Raw genomic sequence first — 19,918 nt, 5'->3', positions numbered from 1 at the left:
TGGTTTGAACGTGGCGATGATTCCCGTCTGCTTGTGACGTCCCAACAATCCGTCCGAGGATTTCGTGATCATGCCTTCCGCTACGTTGCAGTGTACGTTCAGAGTCTTGATGGCTAGAAATTTAGGAATATTGGCTCCCGTGTGCTTGATGCCAGCTTCGAGTTTTGTGTCGTTCTCGAAACCTAAAAGTTCTCCTATGGTGCCCAGGTCCACCGTCTCCGACGCGGATGCGATTTCCACTCTGTGCGTGACCGAATTTTGAGAAAGGTACGTGCCTTTGGGTAACTGAGCTTGCAAAGTAGAAAGATTGTATTGACCTGGCGTGACGACGATATGTTCGCTTCCGACGCTAATTTTGTTGTTGTGCTGCGTGACGTTAGGTATGAGGTACATGCTGTAGAATGCACGCAGAGCTACGGATTTAGGATAGACGATGTCATCGTGCAGCGTGAGTTTCAAGATCGAAGATTCGCTCGTGAGATGGAACATGCCCATCGTGTTTAAGGTTCCACAATGCTTTCTGGAAATCTTCCACCGATGGCTTATTTATTTTAGAGAGAAACGCGAGCATGGAGAGACAGAGATGACCGCAGTTCTCGTCTCCGAAATTTTGAATGCGTTCGTCGTTGTAGTATAGGTTGTTCGTTTTCAGATAATGAACTAAATTTGTAGGTGGAACACCTCCGAAAGAATCGAAAACGAATGCTTTATCATTTTTGTGGTAACATATCCAATGCGTGCCTGGATTTTCTTGACTGTCCAAGTTGACTACGCCACATTCTCTTCTTTTAACGGTTGAAGGTAACGAGTCGGACATGAAAACGCCTCTGAAGTGTTTGATTTGTAATGGTTCAATCAGAGATTCAATGTCTCGGTTGGTGAGTGCTGTTTCTTTTTTTTAAACTTTCTCATCACGCCCTTCCCCTCTTTCTTCTCCATGGCCAGATTGTGACGTTTCTGTTCTTCCAATTCCGCCTTATTCTTCTTCGAGTCGATGACGGTTTTCGCGATGGCGGCGCTACCCCCAGCCAAACTTCCAACGGCCCCCAATGCTGCCAGGATGGCCGGGATGCTGAATATGAAACCTCCGATCTTTTGCTGTTTCCGCGAACGCTGCAACCGTCTCAATTTAGGTGTGCTGAGCAGCAATTTCATTCCGTGTCCTTTCGTCAAGCAAGAACGTTTCTTCTCGCGTTGTTTCTTGGTGAGTAACCCATCGAGGGCACCTAGATTTTTCAGATTCGAATATGGTATCTGGTACACGACACCCTTGGGCTTCATGTTGTTTTTTTCCACGGTATGTTATTTATATATATGTTCTGAGATTTTTTTCGTGTAATTTTTTTTTTCAAGGTATGTTATTTTATATACTCCGCGCAGCCGTTACACAAATTCTATTACGTGCTTCGTTTTCTTACCAAGAAGTTCCTTTGTCCCCTTGTACACGATTCGAGTTTTGTTCTCGATTAAAATAGATAGCTTCTCGTCGGATAACATGTTAGCGTATCGATCTGGTAAAAATAGACTGTATTGTCCGTTGAGCAACAGACGTACTTTGGGACCATACTGGGTAGAAACGATTGAACCGGAAGTTATCGTGTAAGGTTTGTCGATTTCCAATTCCTGAATTTTTACATACTCGACTGACAAATTTAGCATTTGTTTTAATGCTTGGACGTCACTTATTTTTTCAGTCATATCTAAGGGTGTGTTAGAATTTTTTAATTTTTCACAATGTGTTATTTATATACCGAAGAATTTTTTTTTGATCTCGTAGATTTTTTTTCACGATGTGTGTTATTTATATCAAGTTTTTTTTGGCACGTACATTTTTTTTGTCTTGTACATTTTTTTTGACACGTATATTTTTTTTGTCTAGTACATTTTTTTTGACACGTACGTTTTTTTTGTGGCGTATATTTTTTTAACGTACATTTTTTTGATATATTTTTTGTCATTTTTTTTGACACGTATATTTTTTTACACCTACATTTTTTCTCACATTTTTGTTTTGACAGGCACATTTTTCTTTGACACGTACTTTTTTTTTGTTGCACATTTTTTGACAACTTTTTTTTTTTGACGACAAAATTTTTTATATATAAAATTATATAAAATTAGTGAAAACATTAAAATACTGAAATATTAAAACAAACAGAATCCAATGTAGGTTAGTTCGGTGCGTAAATAAAAAAAAATGATAGGTTAAGTTACATCACTTAGGATCGTAAAAAAAATTAAAAAATCGTAAGAAAAAAAAGATAGGTTAAGTTATATCACGTAAGATCGTGATATACCTACCAAGTGTGAGTGGGGAAAAAAAGTGGTGCCGTGAAAATTTGTACTAAAACATCGACAAAAAATTGTCAAAATATGTCAAAAACTGATATTCAATTGATAAAAAAAAAGGGATACCTACAAAGTGTGACTTTGAAACGATCCAATTACACTACTTGTCAGTGATATATCATTACGATATTTTAGCGACATATATTGTGCCGGTGATATTTTGTCATGATATTTTGGAGATGTATATATGGAGGTCATGATATATATATCGTCAGGATATTGTAGTGATATATATCATATTGTCAATGATATATAGCCACGATATTTTAGCGATGTATATTGTATCTGCAATAAATCATCACGATATTTTGGTGATATATATCATGGAGATGATATATCGCCAATATCACAATACAGAAAGAATATTGTATTGTCTGTGACGATATTTTCTTGATGATATATCACAATATCAAATTTCCGATATCGTCCATCCCTACTGAGTACTATATCTCTTATCCTACATGCTGGCAAGGAAAGTGGGGAGGGGGAAGCAACCAATCCAACACATTAAGAAACACAGCAGCCTGTAGAATGAGGTGTGTGCAGCACTTCCTCCTGTGACGATGTAACTCTCAGCACCACCACTGTTGTCTGGTTGGTCTGCAATGTTTTCTCCCCTCCCCAGTTCCCATGCCATCATGTAGGTTGCATGCTGTAAGACTTGACGAGAGTTACATCAAGTGTACAACAACGTAGAATTTGCATATAGGAAATGAGGTTTGGTGTTGTATTAGCCACTGTACTTAGAATTAGGCATCGTATAAGGCTGTGTCAATATCTCTGAATTAATACCGATTCCGATGGCATCATTTTTATTAATTCCTTCTGATACTTGAGCCATTGGCATGCACAGATTAATTTATTTGGGAGTGTCATAAGGGCAGAAACTATTACGTATGTAAAGATGGAATTTTAACATTGTAGGCCCTGAATATTCATTATCACTTTATGTACACTGCAAGACAAACGTCAAATCAAATTTTCGTCCAACTTACTTGACAAGAAAAACTTCTAAACCACTATTATGATCACTTTATGAATTGCACAGAGTTCCTCCATCAATCAGTTTGCATTTGTTTTTCTTGTTTGTGCAGTTTTGTTTGTTTGGTGAGCAGACGACAGAATTCCGCTCCTCCAGCGACAGTCAAATTGTGGAAGAGAAGTCCAGCTGTACGTACTACTGTTGCTAACTTAGTCTTTTGGAGCAAGGTTTGTCCAAATCGAGCACCGCACCAAGGAACTATCTTTTCGTCTATTACCTAACAGGTCCAGTCTTGGCTTTGCAGTCTGGCTCTAGTTGCTTCAGAGAATTAGTATCCCCATTTTGGGCAGGATTTGGCTCTTTTCTGCCAATCCAATTTGACAACACTGGGATGTACTGGCAGGCTTGGCCGGTAACAGGGGCACTTTGCCCAAAGTCTTTCCCCCCCTCTTCCCTTGCATTGGCACCCTCTCCTCTTGTTACCTCTTTATGGTAGCGGAAACGGACTCCCTCTTTGCTTCTGTCGGCTGCAGAAAGAATGTCCTCTGCAATGTATACTCGACGGCAACGCTGTTGGTTAACGTATTTAACAATGTTGTGATTTTATTGAAACAACTTTTTATTTCTTTAAATTTTGGTATTAATTTAGATTCACGTATTTGAGGTGAATAAAAGATCAAGCATTCGGTGCAAAAACTTGTCATATTTTGGATCCAAAGCAGTATATAAAGTGGCATTTCGGTGTAGAAATGGTGAATAAAAACCTAAATTCGATTTTAAAACTATACTTATTACACAAAATTAGCCTTTCCCTTCTAAGAGCACATTTATACAGTTATCAGAGTAGTAAGTTTATTCCTGTTTAAAGGAGTCCATTTTTGCTTCTCAAATATTTACAGCAGAATATCAATTTTCCATGACTTGCATAACTGACAGGATAATTCAGAGCCGAAAAACCATCCGTACGTACTCTTACTGATTTCTGCCAAACCGTCAAAAACTTTGTTCCTGGGGTAAGACCCTTCAGAGTTTTGTGTCTTTTAGCGTAATTGTAGGACATAACAAGGTTGTAAAGTGCATTGGTAAATAAACCCTAAATTTCGTGTTTTAAGAGTTTATTTCGCATAATTTCATGGCAAAACACAGTAGCAAAATGCACCTCACACCTTCAAAAACATGAAAAATCAACACTACAATGTGTTATTTCACATTTTATATTTATGTCAAAAACGAAATATGCATGCCCCTATGTATTATGTAACATGAAGACAGGCAAGAGTCCATGAAAATTAGTAATTGTAGAGCATTATCATTTGATACAGTGTTCATCCTTACAGGGTGTGAAACCTAACCGAATACCTGATCCATCAGGTTCTGGAAAGATGATAGAAGATTACTGGGGAAGAGCAAAAGTAGAGCTTGGAGATATCAAGTTCTTGGACAGGCTGTTTAACTTTGACAAGGACAACATAGATCCAAAAAATATTAAAGAACTGGAAGATAGAATTCTGACTGACGAGAGCTTTGTTCCAGAGAAAGTGAGGAATGCCTCCTTGGCCTGTGAAGGTAGGCATAAATGTTGTGATTAATTTTACTATTCTTTTCTAAATTTCATTTTCCCATGTAGTCTAATTATTGCAGGACAGGTCTATTCATGATTAAAATTAGTACCTGAATGCTAGTGTCGCTTCCAAGATGGCCACTGAATGCAGGATACATCATTTGTTTCTGTTCAGTTAAATATAGGTAGTACATAGTAGCCTGTGGTCATTGTTGTTACGGAAGAAACATTGTTATGGAAGAAACATTGTTACGAAAGAAACATGATATTTTCAAATATTACAAATGCGAAGTGCATTCAAGGAACTATAAGAAAGATGAAGCTGGGCTGATAGCGAAGAATTTCATTATGATTGGCAAAAAGAGCACAGAAAACACAGACAAAACTAATATTTATGCACTAGTCCTTCAAAGCAGTGCTGTATCATCTTCATAATGTTGTAACTGGTGTTCTCGGAGATCATTCGAAAATAAAGCAACTCTCTCTCCTGTACTTGCAAGCAGGAGAATAGTGTTAACATATAATTTCTGTTCTTCTGTATTTAAATAAGTGGTGACTGTGACTTGTGATCTAACAATTGAATGGCATGAATTCATTGTGCAACTTTTAGGCAATATAAATGTTTTATTTTTTAAATAATTCATTCTCAAACTATTTTCATCTTCACATTTATTCGACTTGCATTTGTTCCAAATTTGATACAGATGCTTCGAAAAAAATCATGTTTTATTTATAAAGGACAATTTAAAACTTTGCTTCCCTGGTAATATTTAATATTTGAGCAAATGAAGTGAGCAGACTCGTGCAGACTCTTTGTAGTTTTCTTGACACATTTCAGTATTATCTCCCATGCCAGTCTTCTGTCAATCGATTCTATCTTTCCTGATTTATTTACAAATTTCACTTCAGGTTGGAAACACTTGGAAACCTTTCAAATGTTCTGACTCATAAAACAATTAAAGCCAAATAGTGAACAGCAGATGTTAATGTTTCACAAATTCCACATGTTTTGAATGGCTTCAACACAGAACAGTATCCTACAAACAGTAGTTTCGAAAAATCTCACCAGATGGCATATCAGATAATTGAAATCACGAATAGGATGTTGCCAGAGAGTGTAGAGGACATGAACATTTGAAGTAAAATTTGGTAGATTGACATGGTGCAGTTCAAATTGAAATCTTTTATGTTAAAACTTATAATTTGGTGAACAACTTTTAATTGTTTCAACTTCAAAGTATTGGTGGGGATTGGTAAGAATAAGGCTTTGCTATTTATATCAGGTGTAAATGTAAAATAAGAATAATACACATATTTTTTCAATTTGAAGCATTAATGTAATTACAATTAATAAACATTTAATACAATTTGGTGTTCTTGAGTCCTTGAATACATGGGACTGTAGGTGAGTGCCCAACTTACTCCCTCTCCTTATGCTTTGAGGCCATTCTCATAATCTAATGAAGAACTGACATCACACACAATTTTTGTTTGTAATCTAATTTGTAATTTGACAGTAAACTTCTTACGTCACGTTAAAAGCAACACAAACAGCACAAAAAAGACACTTTAAGAGTTTGTCCAAGCTTTCGATTGCATCTCGGAATCATCTTCAGAGCGGAAACTCAACCGCATCCACTTTGCCATCTCTCGACCAGCCGTAATGATGGTTCTGAAATGGAAACAAAAGCTTGGACCAACTCTTAAAGTGATTTTTGTCATGCTGTTTGTGTTGCTTTTAACAACTAAATTTGTAATTGTAGAGCTGATCTTATACCGTGGCCACCATAGTCTGTGGCAATGCTCGGTGTAAATTTAACTGATACAAGTGCATGATCATTGCAATTTTACCATATTAATCTGCCATGGTTTTTCTTTAAAAAATATGCATATACTCGTAAAATAATCATGATGTTAAAATAACTGCAGTTTAATCATGAAGTGGTACAAATCTTTGTGCAGAAGTAATAAAATTATGACAGGATATTTAAATGTCTTGAAAGTGTTGCATGCAATTTTGTGGATTTCTTGAGATACCTCATCTTGAGAAAGTTATTGGTGGGTATTGGTGATACTTTCTGACTGAACAAGTATCTTCTCAGCTCTTGTAATTTTTCATTTTATACAAGAAAGAAGAAAGATACTGATTTCGTGGCTGACCACATTGAGTGATTGACTCATTATGTTGCCACCAGAGATTCGAATCCTGGCCTGAACACATGGATCTTTCTTTGTGATTGTCATTTCGTGAGTTTCATCTAATCATTCATCCTTATCATTGAATCCTGGAAATCCTTGAAAAGTCAGGGAATGTATTCTTTCTGGAAAAGTCATTGTTTGATTGATTTGCTTTATTTTACTTCGCTTTTGTGCCACTTTTGGCTATTTTGCAAGGATGGAGATGAGTGATGATATGATGAAATTGATGAATGGACACTCACAAACATACAGGCCCAGGCTGGGAGCCCTGGCATCATAGCATGATGTGCTAACCACTCTGCCATGTGTGCCAGCTGGAAAAGTCAGAGAAGTTTACTGTATTTCTGGAAAAATGAACATTTTTTGTAGTAGTGCACGAAAAGTAGGCTTTGAAGAAATAAATAAAAGGCAAGCAAGAAATTTAAAATTTGTTGTGGAAACTACCGGGTGATCTGTTTGGGATGTCATAAAAGTAAAGTGTTCTACACACAAGGTTAATGTACATATCTCTGAGCAGTTTCCGTACTCTAAGCAGTAAGGTCGTAAGTTTCGAGTGAGCGGAGGTTTGCAGACTTCAATCGTGTGGCGGTGCTAGCATGCGTTCATGAGAGACAAGATGGTGGTCACACCACAACAGCATGCTCAGTGCATCGTATGGTATGCAAAATTGGGATACTGGACACCATTATCTTTCAACAGGACGATGCTCCGCCACATTGGACTCTCATAGTGCGGGATATTCAACGATCGCTGGTGTGGCCATGGTGGACCCATCCCATGTCTTAATGCCTCCAGACTTTTTTGAGTATGGATACATCAAGTCATTGGTGTAAGCACAAAAACCACAGACTGAAGCCGACCTGCGATTGCAGATGAGAGCAGCCTTTCAACAGATCACTTTAGAAATGCTGCATGCCACGTGGTGCAACATGTCTGCACGGTATGAATTGTGCCGTGTCCGCAATGATGAACCTGTTGAGTGCTAATGTGCTGGGATACAAAAACTGTGACTCTCCTACGCATGTATGTACCATTAACAGGCAATAAATTTGAATGGTTTCTGGTATATAACACTTTACTTTTATGACATCCCAAACTGATCACCCGGTATACTTCAGTCTGATATACTGAGTATTACGAATGGTTAGAGTAGGAATTGTTTATTAAATACTCGAAGAATAGGGGGATCATATTTTGAACTATTTTCATGTAGAAATCTATTGTAGTAAGTGACTATTGGAAGTTACCACTTTCTTGTTGCAATTTTTAGGTCTCGTTTGTCAGAAATTAAATTTAATATGTATATTACTAAACTTTATGAAATTATATATTATTTATGCTATAATTATTATGATTTTTTTAAAAAAAAGAAGAGAATGATATCCTATAGTTGCTAAACAGCAGGCTTTTTTGAATGGACGGTTTTTTCCTATAAAAAGCTGGCTTTTTTTTTGGAAAAAAAACTGGAAATTTTGCCTTTTTTGGCTTTTTACCAATTACAGCTAACCTATTTCACTTTAAGCTACTGTTACGAGTTTACAGGTTTGTAGTGACATATTTTACAATTAGCTAAAAAAATTTACATCATGTAGCAGCCAAGAGACAGATATTGGCCAATCCCAGTAAACACATATTGCATAGTGGTCCAGATACGGTACAATTTTAACCCTAGCTAACCGGGGAGTTTGGGGCCTTCGCAGGCCAACCACCTCTATTTTTTAGCTTTTTCAACTGTTTGAAAATAATAAATTACATTGTTCCTAGGATGTACCCAATATTTCTTTATTTTGTTCATAAAAACATAAATGTAATGTAATTAGGTGGCAAGATGCACTTGGTGGCCATATCAGGTGCTATCTTTGAATGTGTCTCATTCGAGAAACTCGTGACAATGTATAATTGGTTGGTAATGATAGTAATTATTGTAATTATTATATTTAATAAACAAATACACTTCTGCAAACTAAAAAGCATTAATAAAAATTATTAAGTTATTAAGATTTTGTAAGTTTTAGTGAATGCTAAAATAGAGCCTATGTGAGACATGCAATAATTGGTTATTATTTTTTATTAATGATAGTAATTTTTGTAATTATTATAATTAATAAATAACTGCTTATGTAATCAGCAAAGGAAGCAATGATTCAATAATAACAGTTTCCTCAGGGAACTTTCAGACTGAAGCAACAAATGACACGTGTCACTTGGAAGCAGACCCTCAGTAATCCATTCAACCCTTTGAACTGAAGTGCGACAACGAGCTGAACATGTCACTTGCATGTTGCTCGGACTATACTCTCTTCTCAATGGTGTGCATCGTGCCGCTTCAGTCTGTTGTTCTTGCATGCACGGTTAATGCTTTGCTTTATTCTGAAGGAGTCTGTGTCGCTTGTCATCTGTGACAAGTCAGTCTGAAAGCTCCTTCAGTGGTACACATCGTGTTGCCTCAGTCTTGTTTGTGCATGTGTGGTGAGTGCTTGCTTATAGACTGAAGGGGCCAATGTCACTTGCCACTTCAATGTTACACCCCCACTGTAATGTGCTGCTTCGATCTGAATGTTCTCTATACTTAACAAGATTGTTAGTTACTTTCATACTTCACGCTTGTGCGAGTTACTCACTTTTATATATATTACTTCGTATTTCTAATAAATTAAAAATACAAAATTATTTATTACTTACGTAAAATGAGTATCTATTTTGTACACCGACAATGTTTCAGGAACCACTGTTCCCTTCCTCAGGTCCTATTCTTGGCTATCCGAAAATTGCCATAGCCTTGTCAAATCGTACACTCGTCAGGAAAAGGAATTGGTACAGTATGGTAAAGGTAAATTTGGAAAACACTAAAACCATTGCTTTACTTGTCGTATGTTATGATATGTCATGTTAAATATATAAGAGAGGGGGTTCCGCAAACCGAGTTATCAGAGCACATTATAGATGAAGGACATCAAATAGAGGCATGGAAAATAATAAGAGAAGAAGAAAAATTGATTAGGAAGAACATCTATGAGGCCTCATATATTTGTAAAAATAGGGAGAATAAGCTTAACAGAAAAGATGGGAATATAGACGAACTATGGATAGAGATGCTCAAAAAATGGGAGAAATAGGAATACGAGAAAATTGGATTCCAGATCACCTCTGACGTAATACGCGAAGCCCAAGTTATATGCGATTTTGATCTTGAAATGATGTAATGAGGAGGAGAAATGTAGAGGCAAAGTTAGGGAGGTGAGAGACGACACACCCACAACTTGGCACATATGACAAGGAAAGCACAGGCATGGGAATAGCGTAACAAGAGGGCATCTTTTTTTCTTCTTTTTAAAAAAAGTCTTAACTTGCACTATGGTTTTTTTTTAGCAGAAGATTTTACAGTGATAATTTTAACAAATAACAGTGAACATGGGACCAGCAAAGGTTTTAGTATTTTCCAAATTTTACCTTTACCATATTGTACCAATTCCTTTTCCTGATGACTGTATGATTTGACGAGGCTATGGCAATTTTCGGATACCCGAGAATAGGACCTGAGGAAGCGAACAGTGGTTCCTGAAACATTGTTGGTGTACAAAATAGATTCTCATTTTACGTAAGTAATAAATAATTTTGTATTTTTAATTTATTAGAAATATGAAGTAACATATGTTAGTTACTTCATCAGAGATTAAGATTTAATTTAGCCTGTAAATTACACAAAACAAATTACAAGTACTGTCATCAAAAATGCTGGCGTTTTGATAGAAGGTTCCTTTGATAATCATGAATGGCCCTCTGGAGTGCCATAAATAATGCTGATGCCTTGTAATAAGAAGGAGTCTGAGGTTCAATCCTCAGTGGAGGTAGAATGCTTCAGATCTCATTTCAAACTGTAGGTCCAGTCCAGATTTCTTAGATTCTTTTGCCATTTGCGGCCATCCTTATTTGCTTATGCTTCAGTTTTAGTGCCAGTGTTTTTCAACCTCCAGTCTGCAAAAGGTCTGTTGCACCCAGAGGTTGACGACTAATTTAAATCTAATTTTATGTTTGACAGCAAGTGTATAGATAATTGAATTATGATTATACCATAGTTGATATATAATATTAATTAAGGGTGCATATTAATTTCCATATAAACTTTAAAGATCAGAAATGTATTTATGAGTGAAACTGTTGCGATCAAGGTATTGACTTGTAAGAAATAAATTTACTGGGCTGTGGTCTCACAAAGGTTGAGAACCACTGCAGCAAGCAGCCAAAATACATCACTAGTTGCTCCATGCCCAGGTTTAGCGGCCACTTAACCAAATTATACATGATGTACTGGAAAGCCAGAACACAAATATATTTTACTGAACACAAAATTTAAGGTAAAGAGATTTGATACTAGATCTTGAAAAGGTATAGCAGTATTTTCATTTTTGCTTCATGTACGTGTTCATGTAACAAATTCAAACATTGAAAATAATATCATACTATTAGGTTCCATTAGAAACACATACAAACCTACTCTGGTTATGTAAGTATGTTTATACTACATAAATATATTTAATAAGCCCACCAAAATATGAAGATAATACTCGGAAAGCCAGCTTTCTTGAAAACACTGTTTATCTCTAGCTATGAATTTCATATTGTAAACTGTATTTTATATTTAGAAATGAGTGTCTATTTTACAGTAGGGAGATAAACGAAAACCGTGGAACAGGAAAAAGATTGCCAGTTCCTGTATTTTCATTGATTTGAGACATTTTTGTTAAAAAAGCTGAAAAAAAGGCATTTTTTTCGACCACTTGCAACTCTATGATAACCATTAGTCACAATGTGATATTACATGAAAGCTCACGCCTGACATGCCTATACAACAGTCAGTTTCTGCTGGCCTCTGTGACTGAGTAGATAACACAGTGCTATGTTGCCAGGGGTCTTGGGTTTGAATCCCAACCTGTGCAGGCAGTGGCGGCGATTTGGTACCAAAACCAGGGGGGGACAAGGTACCAAAACTAGGGGGGCAAAGACAGTATATTTCCCTTTATAGATAAGATTTAGCATATTGCGGAGGCAAAAGTAGCGAAAACCGGGTGGGCAGCACCTCCTCGCCCCCCCCCCCCTAATCGCCGCCACTGTGTGCAGGGGTGTTCATTGTGAGTGTCCTTTCATGAATTTCATCATAGAATCACTCATCCTCATCTTTACGATTAACCAAAAGTGGCGAAAATGCAAAGCAAACCAAACAAATCCATTAGTTTCTGTTCAGTTTCCCTTCTCATTATTACTTTCAATGTGTTATGTGAATATTCTAAAAACGAGGTAAAGTGGGATTCTAAGTGTAATGTTTGCCTAAAATACACATCTTACACATATTTTTAAATATGTACATGAATTGCACTAACGGCTTTAGTTTGGGAAATTTTAGCTCTTGAACATGGGAAATTTAGGGAATTTTAATTGTAGACACCCTGTCATTGAAATAAAAGACAAGCAGTAAAAAAAAGAAGCTTAAATAATTAAGTTTTGACTATTGCAGGTTTGTGCAAGTGGATAATTGCAATTGTTAAATACGATAAAGTTATCAAAGTTGTGCGACCCAAGAGAGAAGCTTTGAAGAAAGCAGAGGGCGAGTTTGCAGTGGCAATGGCCTCGTTGGAAGAGAAGCGGGCAAAACTTCGCGAAGTGCAGCAAAAGTTGCAAGTTTTGCAAACTACTTTAGATGCACAAAAGAAGAAATTTGCCCAGTTGGAATTTGACGTGGACATGTGCCGAAAGAAGATTCAGCGAGCCGAAGAATTAATTAGTGGCCTTGGTGGGGAGAAAACTCGCTGGAGCGAATTAGCTGTAAACCTTGGAAACACTTATTACTCATTAACAGGTAAAATTATTATTTTTGCCAAGGTATAGTATCCTTTCACCATCCCCCTTCTTGCCAAAACCGCAGTGGTTGCCATGGTTGACAGTCAAAAGTGTTATTTTCTTGTAGTTTACGGTTATTACAAGCATAAGAAAACAGTTTTTCTTTGTGACGTTTCAGGAGAACACACGCTCCTTTCATCAGACATTTATTTTCATTTTGACTAAAGATACAGTTATAACAATGGTTAGTAATTTTTAAACAAAAAGAATCCGTTATATAATGAATGTTGTCAATGTTACATTGTTGTAATATAGCAACTTAACTGTGAAAAAAGCAGTCTGTTGTATTTTTATTTGAGACTTTTTAAATTATGAATCCAAAATATCATCAGGCAATTCAAATTCATCATTGTTTTCACAAAGTCTTTTGATGTTTTCTGTTACATTAAATTTCAAAGATGGTGGCTTACTCCATTTGTGAAAAAGAAAACTCCATACTGGATCTACGTTACCATTTTCATTATTTAATTTATTCCAGTGTTCTTCTGCAATGAACGAAGCTTCCCAGACATTCAACTCTGTGTTTCCCGTTAATCTTTTTAAAACCCTTCTCTTTTTAATCAAATGTTTCTCTTCGATGATATGAGTTGACAAACCTGTTCTTGGGTTTAGATTTATAATGTCCAAATCATGTTCGTGCCATCTTATTGCCATTTTCCTTGCTGTTTGTCCCACATAATCCTTTGAACATGAACAACTTATATTATATATTCCTGTGGTTTCCGCATCTGGTAGAGAGTTTCTCATTTTGAATTCATTAAATGTACCTTCCAAACTTCTTGGTGATTTAAAAACAATTTTGAAATCAAAACTTCTGAAAATTTTTGCAATTTTATGTGAGAATCCCTTGTGGAATGGAATGCACACAAATTTCTTTTCAACAGATTTTTCATCTTTGTCTGTACTTCTCTTTTCCTTTAGTTTTCTTGCTACTTGTTTTTTGATTTGGTTTATTCTGTTAGTGTGAAAGCCATTTTCTTTTGCTATATTAAAAAGCCTTTCTTCTTCATTTTTGATATCCTCATTATTAGAACAGAGTCTTTGTGCTCTCAGGAAAAAATTTAAAAATATGTTATCCATTGTTATACGTGAATGTTCTGAATTGGTATGGATGTATTTTTCACCCGCTAATTTTTTCTATGGACTGATGTTTGAATTGTTGAGTCAGTTGTCTTAATTTGCAGATCAAGGAAAGAAATTACATTGTTATTCATGGGTTCACAAGTGAATTTTATGCGACGATGTGATTCATTTAACAATTTAAATACGTCCATGATGGTGTTATCATTTTTAGCAATAATTAGCACATCATCTACATATCTGATGTAGAGTTTGATATCCGCACCTATCGCATTAACAATTGGAGATTCTATGTAATGAAGGAAAATGCTGGAGATGATTCCGGATACTGGGTTTCCCATTGATAGACCATTACTTTGCTGATAGATTTTACCATCAAATATAAAGTAATTGTAATTTGCACATACAGTAAACCATCGAACCATTTCCCATGATTCTACTGGGTTAACTTTCATCTCAATAAGCCATCTGTGTAATGCATCTGTGGCACCTTCTATTGGGACACTTGGATATAAATTTTCAACATCAAAACTTGCAATACGATACTCATTATTCCAAACAATATTTTTTAGTTTCTGTTTCACTTCATATGCATTTTTAACACTGAATGGTGTTTGTTGTTTAATTATAGCGAGTCTTTCAACTAAATATTTGGATAGTTTGTATGCAGGATGTGTGAAAGTTGCAATGATGGGTCGTATTGGAGTTCCTGGTTTGTGAGTTTTTGGTAGTCCAAAGGCAATCGGCAGGGTTGAATTCTTGACAATGAGTTTTTTCTTCATTTCTCTTGGTATCGTGATACTGCTTTCAATTACTTTCTTTACCTCATTTATTATTTTATTTATAGGGTTTCGAGAGGTTTCTGTGAAATTGTTTACTTTGAAACATTCTTCCATTTTTTCTTTATAGTCCTTAATTCGGATAAGGACAGGTTTATTTTCCTTGTCTGATTTTATTAAGAAAATGTTGTTTTCTTTCAACCAGATCTTGAAGCCATGAACTTTTTTCCCCAACCTTATATGCTCTTTCTCCCGTTCTGTGTATTTTGGACCTCTGTTATTTCTTCTGTTGTATTCAAAACTTAACCGTTCATCAAGAGCATCATGTATGAGACTTCGTAATTTTCTCTTTTCCTCCTCATCATCTAAGAAATTCAGTGCTTTTTCTATTGAAATCACAAAATCTTCTTTGTGTATATAAGCACTACCAACTGCAAATTTCATTCCGAATTGAAAAATTTGTATATACTCATCAGGTACCTCAATATCCGTAAGATTTATAAATAATCTGTTGTCAATGTTCTTAGTTTCTATTTTACCAGTGACATTAACTGCTTCTCTTCTTTCATTGTTGTTGTGTGTAACTTGTTCTTCTTGAATTAGCTGGTAGAATTTCCTATCAAGTCTCCTTTCTGAAAGCTTGCTGTAGTGTTCTACAACTTGTTGTGTAGCTCTGTTTACTTTATCCCATATGAGAGGATGCAAAGAATTTGACAATGTGATGTGGAGATCATATGTCTTTCGAGAAAGGTTGTCTAATTCTGAGTACGAGTCCCTCATTAGTCGTCCTATCATTAACATTTGTAGCTTGCCACATCTTTTCACTCTTCTCTTCTATCAGCAACATGCCCTCCAATGGGTATGATCACTGCATTGTGCAGTGGCGAAAGGGACTGACCGAATCTTTCGCAGGTCTCGAAAAACGTTCAAGGGAGCAAGGGAAGAACGTCCACATGCCCCACCCTCTACCTGTCCTGTTTTACGGGCAAGGGGTGTGATAAGATACTTGGCAACTGTGAACTAGCCTTCCTGTGTCGGTGTTCACTACACCTCTAGATTTATGACTGTGGTTTCCTCTCGGATTGGGGAAGCAATGGACATTATACCTTGGCAAAGGGATTATGTATAATAGTGTTTGTTCATCAAAACTGTTCATCATACCATCATGTGTAAAACGTTAGGGACAAATATATTTTCATATAAATCATAGGAGGAATGGACTGATATGAAAAACTTACGAATACCAACAACCAATATTCTACCAATTTGATATACTGCAAGCCCTTTTAAAATTGAAAATCTTCCTTGAAGAACATAAATTGTTCAAACTACCTTCTCAGTTAATGTACAAGTATGTAACAGGTGATTGCAAGGGTTTTTGCCTTTGGAAATGAAACTTCGTATTTAAATTTTTACTTTACGGATCGGTAAAATAATCGGCAATCAGCAATTTTACCAATAAACCGATACACCGATATGCCTATATCGGCAGATACCGATAGACTACCGATTATCAGTTCCATCCCTACTAAATATGTTTGTACGAGTCAATACCAATAGAGTACTATCTGATTTCCTGGCATTGCCAGGGTATTTAATAGGGATGTGCCTAAGTCGATTACAGATGTATGAAAATCGGCAGAAATTGAGATATCGGCATCGGTATCGGAATCGGCAAAAATCCGATATTTAAACCGGTACAGATTATACTAGAGTTTTACCTTCTAACAAGTTTTATATTCTAGTTTTGAAAGATGTATTGAAAATTTGGTTATGATTTGTCATTATTGTAGAGTTTTTGTAATAAAATTATTGGAAGCTTTCATTCAGAGGATCAACCTAACTATAAATCGGAAATAAAACAGTACATTGCTGTTGTATTAGAAATTCAAAAATGAGTATTCAAACCTGAAGCAAGTGCTGAGAAAATACTTGGGCATACCTGCTGTATCAGTATTCAGTGATTGAATGTTCAGTGTTGCTGAACAGATTTGAGATAAGAGAAGAAGTACGTTACTTCCTGAAGTGCTTCCAAATCTCGTATTTCTGAAGTTGAATCTGGCAGAACAGGAATTAATTTTGCATTTCAAAGAACTGCTTGTGACTTATGTTAAATCTTTAGGTTCACATAACCTTTTGTAGATGCAAATGTACATTCGCATCTCTTGAGAATATATATGTATATACATGTGATATGCAATAGAAATGTACATAGCAAATTTATTTTTGTCATGCAGAAAATAACATCCCATTTCTGTTTAATAATCGTATGTATCGGAATCGGTTAAATATCGGCATCGGTATCGGTTCCAAAAATTATCGGTGAGTACATCGGCATTGGTAAATTTTCAGCTTCATCACATCCCTAGTATTTAATGAATTCTAACTATAGCGTAAAATGTAACTAATTTTATTTACAGGTATTTAAAAGTATAAGTACAGTATACAAATTATAAAGTAATATATTTTACAAATTCACTATAATATTAATTTAACCATAATTTATGTTCAACATTTTTAGTTCCACCTCCAAGAGCAAGAATAAATAAATTGAACAGCATTGGGAGTGTAACTGTTCATCTTAGAGACCCCAAAAACTACGGATTCCACACTAGTATCTGTCGTTTTACATGTCACCCCTTCCCACCCCCACCCCTAGGGGTGGCAGTGGTGTCTTGTGAACGGCATTGGGAGAGTCACTATTCATCTTAGCGACCCCCAAAACTGTATTTCACACTAATATCGGTCATTTTCGATTATTTTTACATGTCACCCCTTTCCCACCTCCATCTCTAGGGGTACCAGGGGTGTCTTACCCCCACAGTATTTTATTCCAGATTGTAAGTCATATGTGTACCAAGTTTGGTTATCGTGAATGTCACCAATTAGCTTAGCTACTCCAAAAACTATGGATTCGACACTAATCTTGGTCATTTTTGACATTTTAATTTTCACCTCCTCTCACCCCCATCCCGATAGGTGATGAACTTGAAGTAGAACGGTATTAGCAGTGGTCACTATTCATCTTAGCGACCCCGAAAACTATGGATTCCACACTAATATCGGTTGTTCTTGATTATTTTTACATGTCACCCCTCCCATCCCCAACCCATAGGGGTGCCAGGGGTGTCTTACTCCCACAGCATTTCTTTCGAGATTGCAAGTGATACGTGTTCCAAGTTGGGTTGAATCGCCGGGCGTTCGAGAGTTATGCTGGAACAAACATACACACATACATCCATTTTTATATATTAGGTTGATTAATCTGTCCCATCCCTAAATTACAACTTTTAACACAAGATACTGTGTTTTGCCTTGTTACTCACTATATATTTACAAACAGAGCATTGAATATTTTATAACAGCTAATTTTTCACAATTTGTTTTACATCAGACCGAATGGTATAGAAGAAAATGCTTTTATGTTTCATAGTTTGTTGCATCAGTTCAAGATGATTAATTGTTGGTTGTTGATAAAACACGTAATCTCACAGTTGCCAGGTCTTATGTTTTTATAACAACTGTTTATCATGTAACACTAGATGTTACTTGATACTTGATGATACAAGTGTTGTATATTTTCTTGGATATAGGTACCCAGTCAAAAATCTTTGCAAATAGCTCATATGCTCACATTCTTAGTAGTACTACTAATAATAAAACTACATGCAGTAACAAACTTTTAATTACTCTCTTTCTAAAGAGATAGAAATAGAATTAAATGCAATATCAGTTATAACATGAACAAAGAATTGATAACAATTCATTCAATATACGGTACACTTTTATTATGGATGGGACGATTTAATTGATACTCTCTTGGTATTGACTGCTTTGCAAATGTCCATAAAAACCATAGAACAATTTGTCATAGAGTTGAAGCTCTAAGTTGAACTATTATTTGCGTGAAAGACTAGGCCTTTCACAAGGAATTATTTTTCGATGTATCTCCTCCCAACAAGAGCAGTTAGGAAAAAACAAGTGAAATTTTCAACTAACCCTCAGTGATCCCCCAAATAAACTAAAGTCAATAGATAAATTCTTACGCAGCACTGCTATATGTAAGTTTGAAAATTGTCTTGTAGTACATCAAAAAAAAAAAAAAAATAACATGTGTTCTCAATACCAGAAGAAGCTGCCACTTACTCCCAAACATCGATTCTAGAAACTGTGGTATGTAACCTCTGTACTTGAATGTAAATGTCACAAATTACACCTGTTTCAGAAAGTGTTACTTTCGTCAGAATTTTGTGATTCCAACAATAATAGAAGAAATAAAAAGAATCAATATTTTGGGGGAGAAATTTTTAAACTTTGTCCTGTCCCCTTTTTAGCACATGGTAAAGAAAATGATTTACATATGTAGACCATATGTACCTACGGTCGAGTAATATTTACCCATGAAATACAAACATCTAGTGCACTACTCAGCTAGAAGTAATTGGTAACACCACCCTTGCTTTTTACTTTATTGTGTACAGTGGTGTGACGTGACTTTTTCAAAAGTGTTACCGGCCATCAGTATGACAATTATGCCTGCTAGAAAGAACCTCCACTCATGAGACAAGTTAGCTTGAAAATACAATGAATAGTGGTCGAGCTTTGTCAATTATTCATCTCTGTTGAAGAAGAAAAGCAACACATTTCTTGGGTCAGTTTGACCTTTGTGCGGTGACCAGATGACAGAATTCCAACTGTGGAAGGAAGGTCGAGCTATATGTACTAGTTGTCTGGAGCAAGTTTGTCCAAATCAAGAATCGCACCAAGGAACTATCTTTTCGTCTATTTACCTAACCAGTCTCAGTTCTAGTTAGATCCAGCCTTGGCTTTTCAATCTAGCTCTTGTTGCTTTAGAGAAATAGTATCCCAATTTTAGGTGGGATTTAGCTCTTTTCTGCCAACCCAATGTGACAACACTGGCCTGTACTGGAAGGCCTGACCGGTAACAGGGCCCCTTAACAGGCATATGTATAACCGCGTAGCTAGAGTTACCAGACGTCCAGTTTTTCCCGGACATGTCCTACATTTTAGTCGTATGTCCGGCATCCGGGAGGAATTGGAAAAATATCATAA

At 36.1% G+C, this 19,918-nt stretch overlaps 1 protein-coding gene across 1 annotated transcript in view; it reads left to right on the top strand.

Moving 5' to 3' along the window:
* Dhc36C (Dynein heavy chain at 36C) overlaps positions 1-19,918 on the top strand; it is a 369,284-nt gene that overhangs the window by 266,880 nt on the left and 82,486 nt on the right. Inside the window, exons 44-45 of the mRNA XM_083142304.1 lie at positions 4,669-4,897; positions 12,604-12,945. Of these exons, the coding sequence (XP_082998430.1) occupies positions 4,669-4,897; positions 12,604-12,945 (571 nt within the window). The remainder of the gene's footprint in view (positions 1-4,668; positions 4,898-12,603; positions 12,946-19,918) is intronic.

Source organism: Lepisma saccharinum, chromosome 20, assembly GCF_977018435.1.
Source record: "Lepisma saccharinum chromosome 20, izLepSacc3.1, whole genome shotgun sequence".
NCBI classification, from domain to species: domain Eukaryota; kingdom Metazoa; phylum Arthropoda; class Insecta; order Zygentoma; family Lepismatidae; genus Lepisma; species Lepisma saccharinum.
Note: the sequence above shows the minus strand (reverse complement) of the source record. Positions and strands in the feature narration are given on the sequence as shown.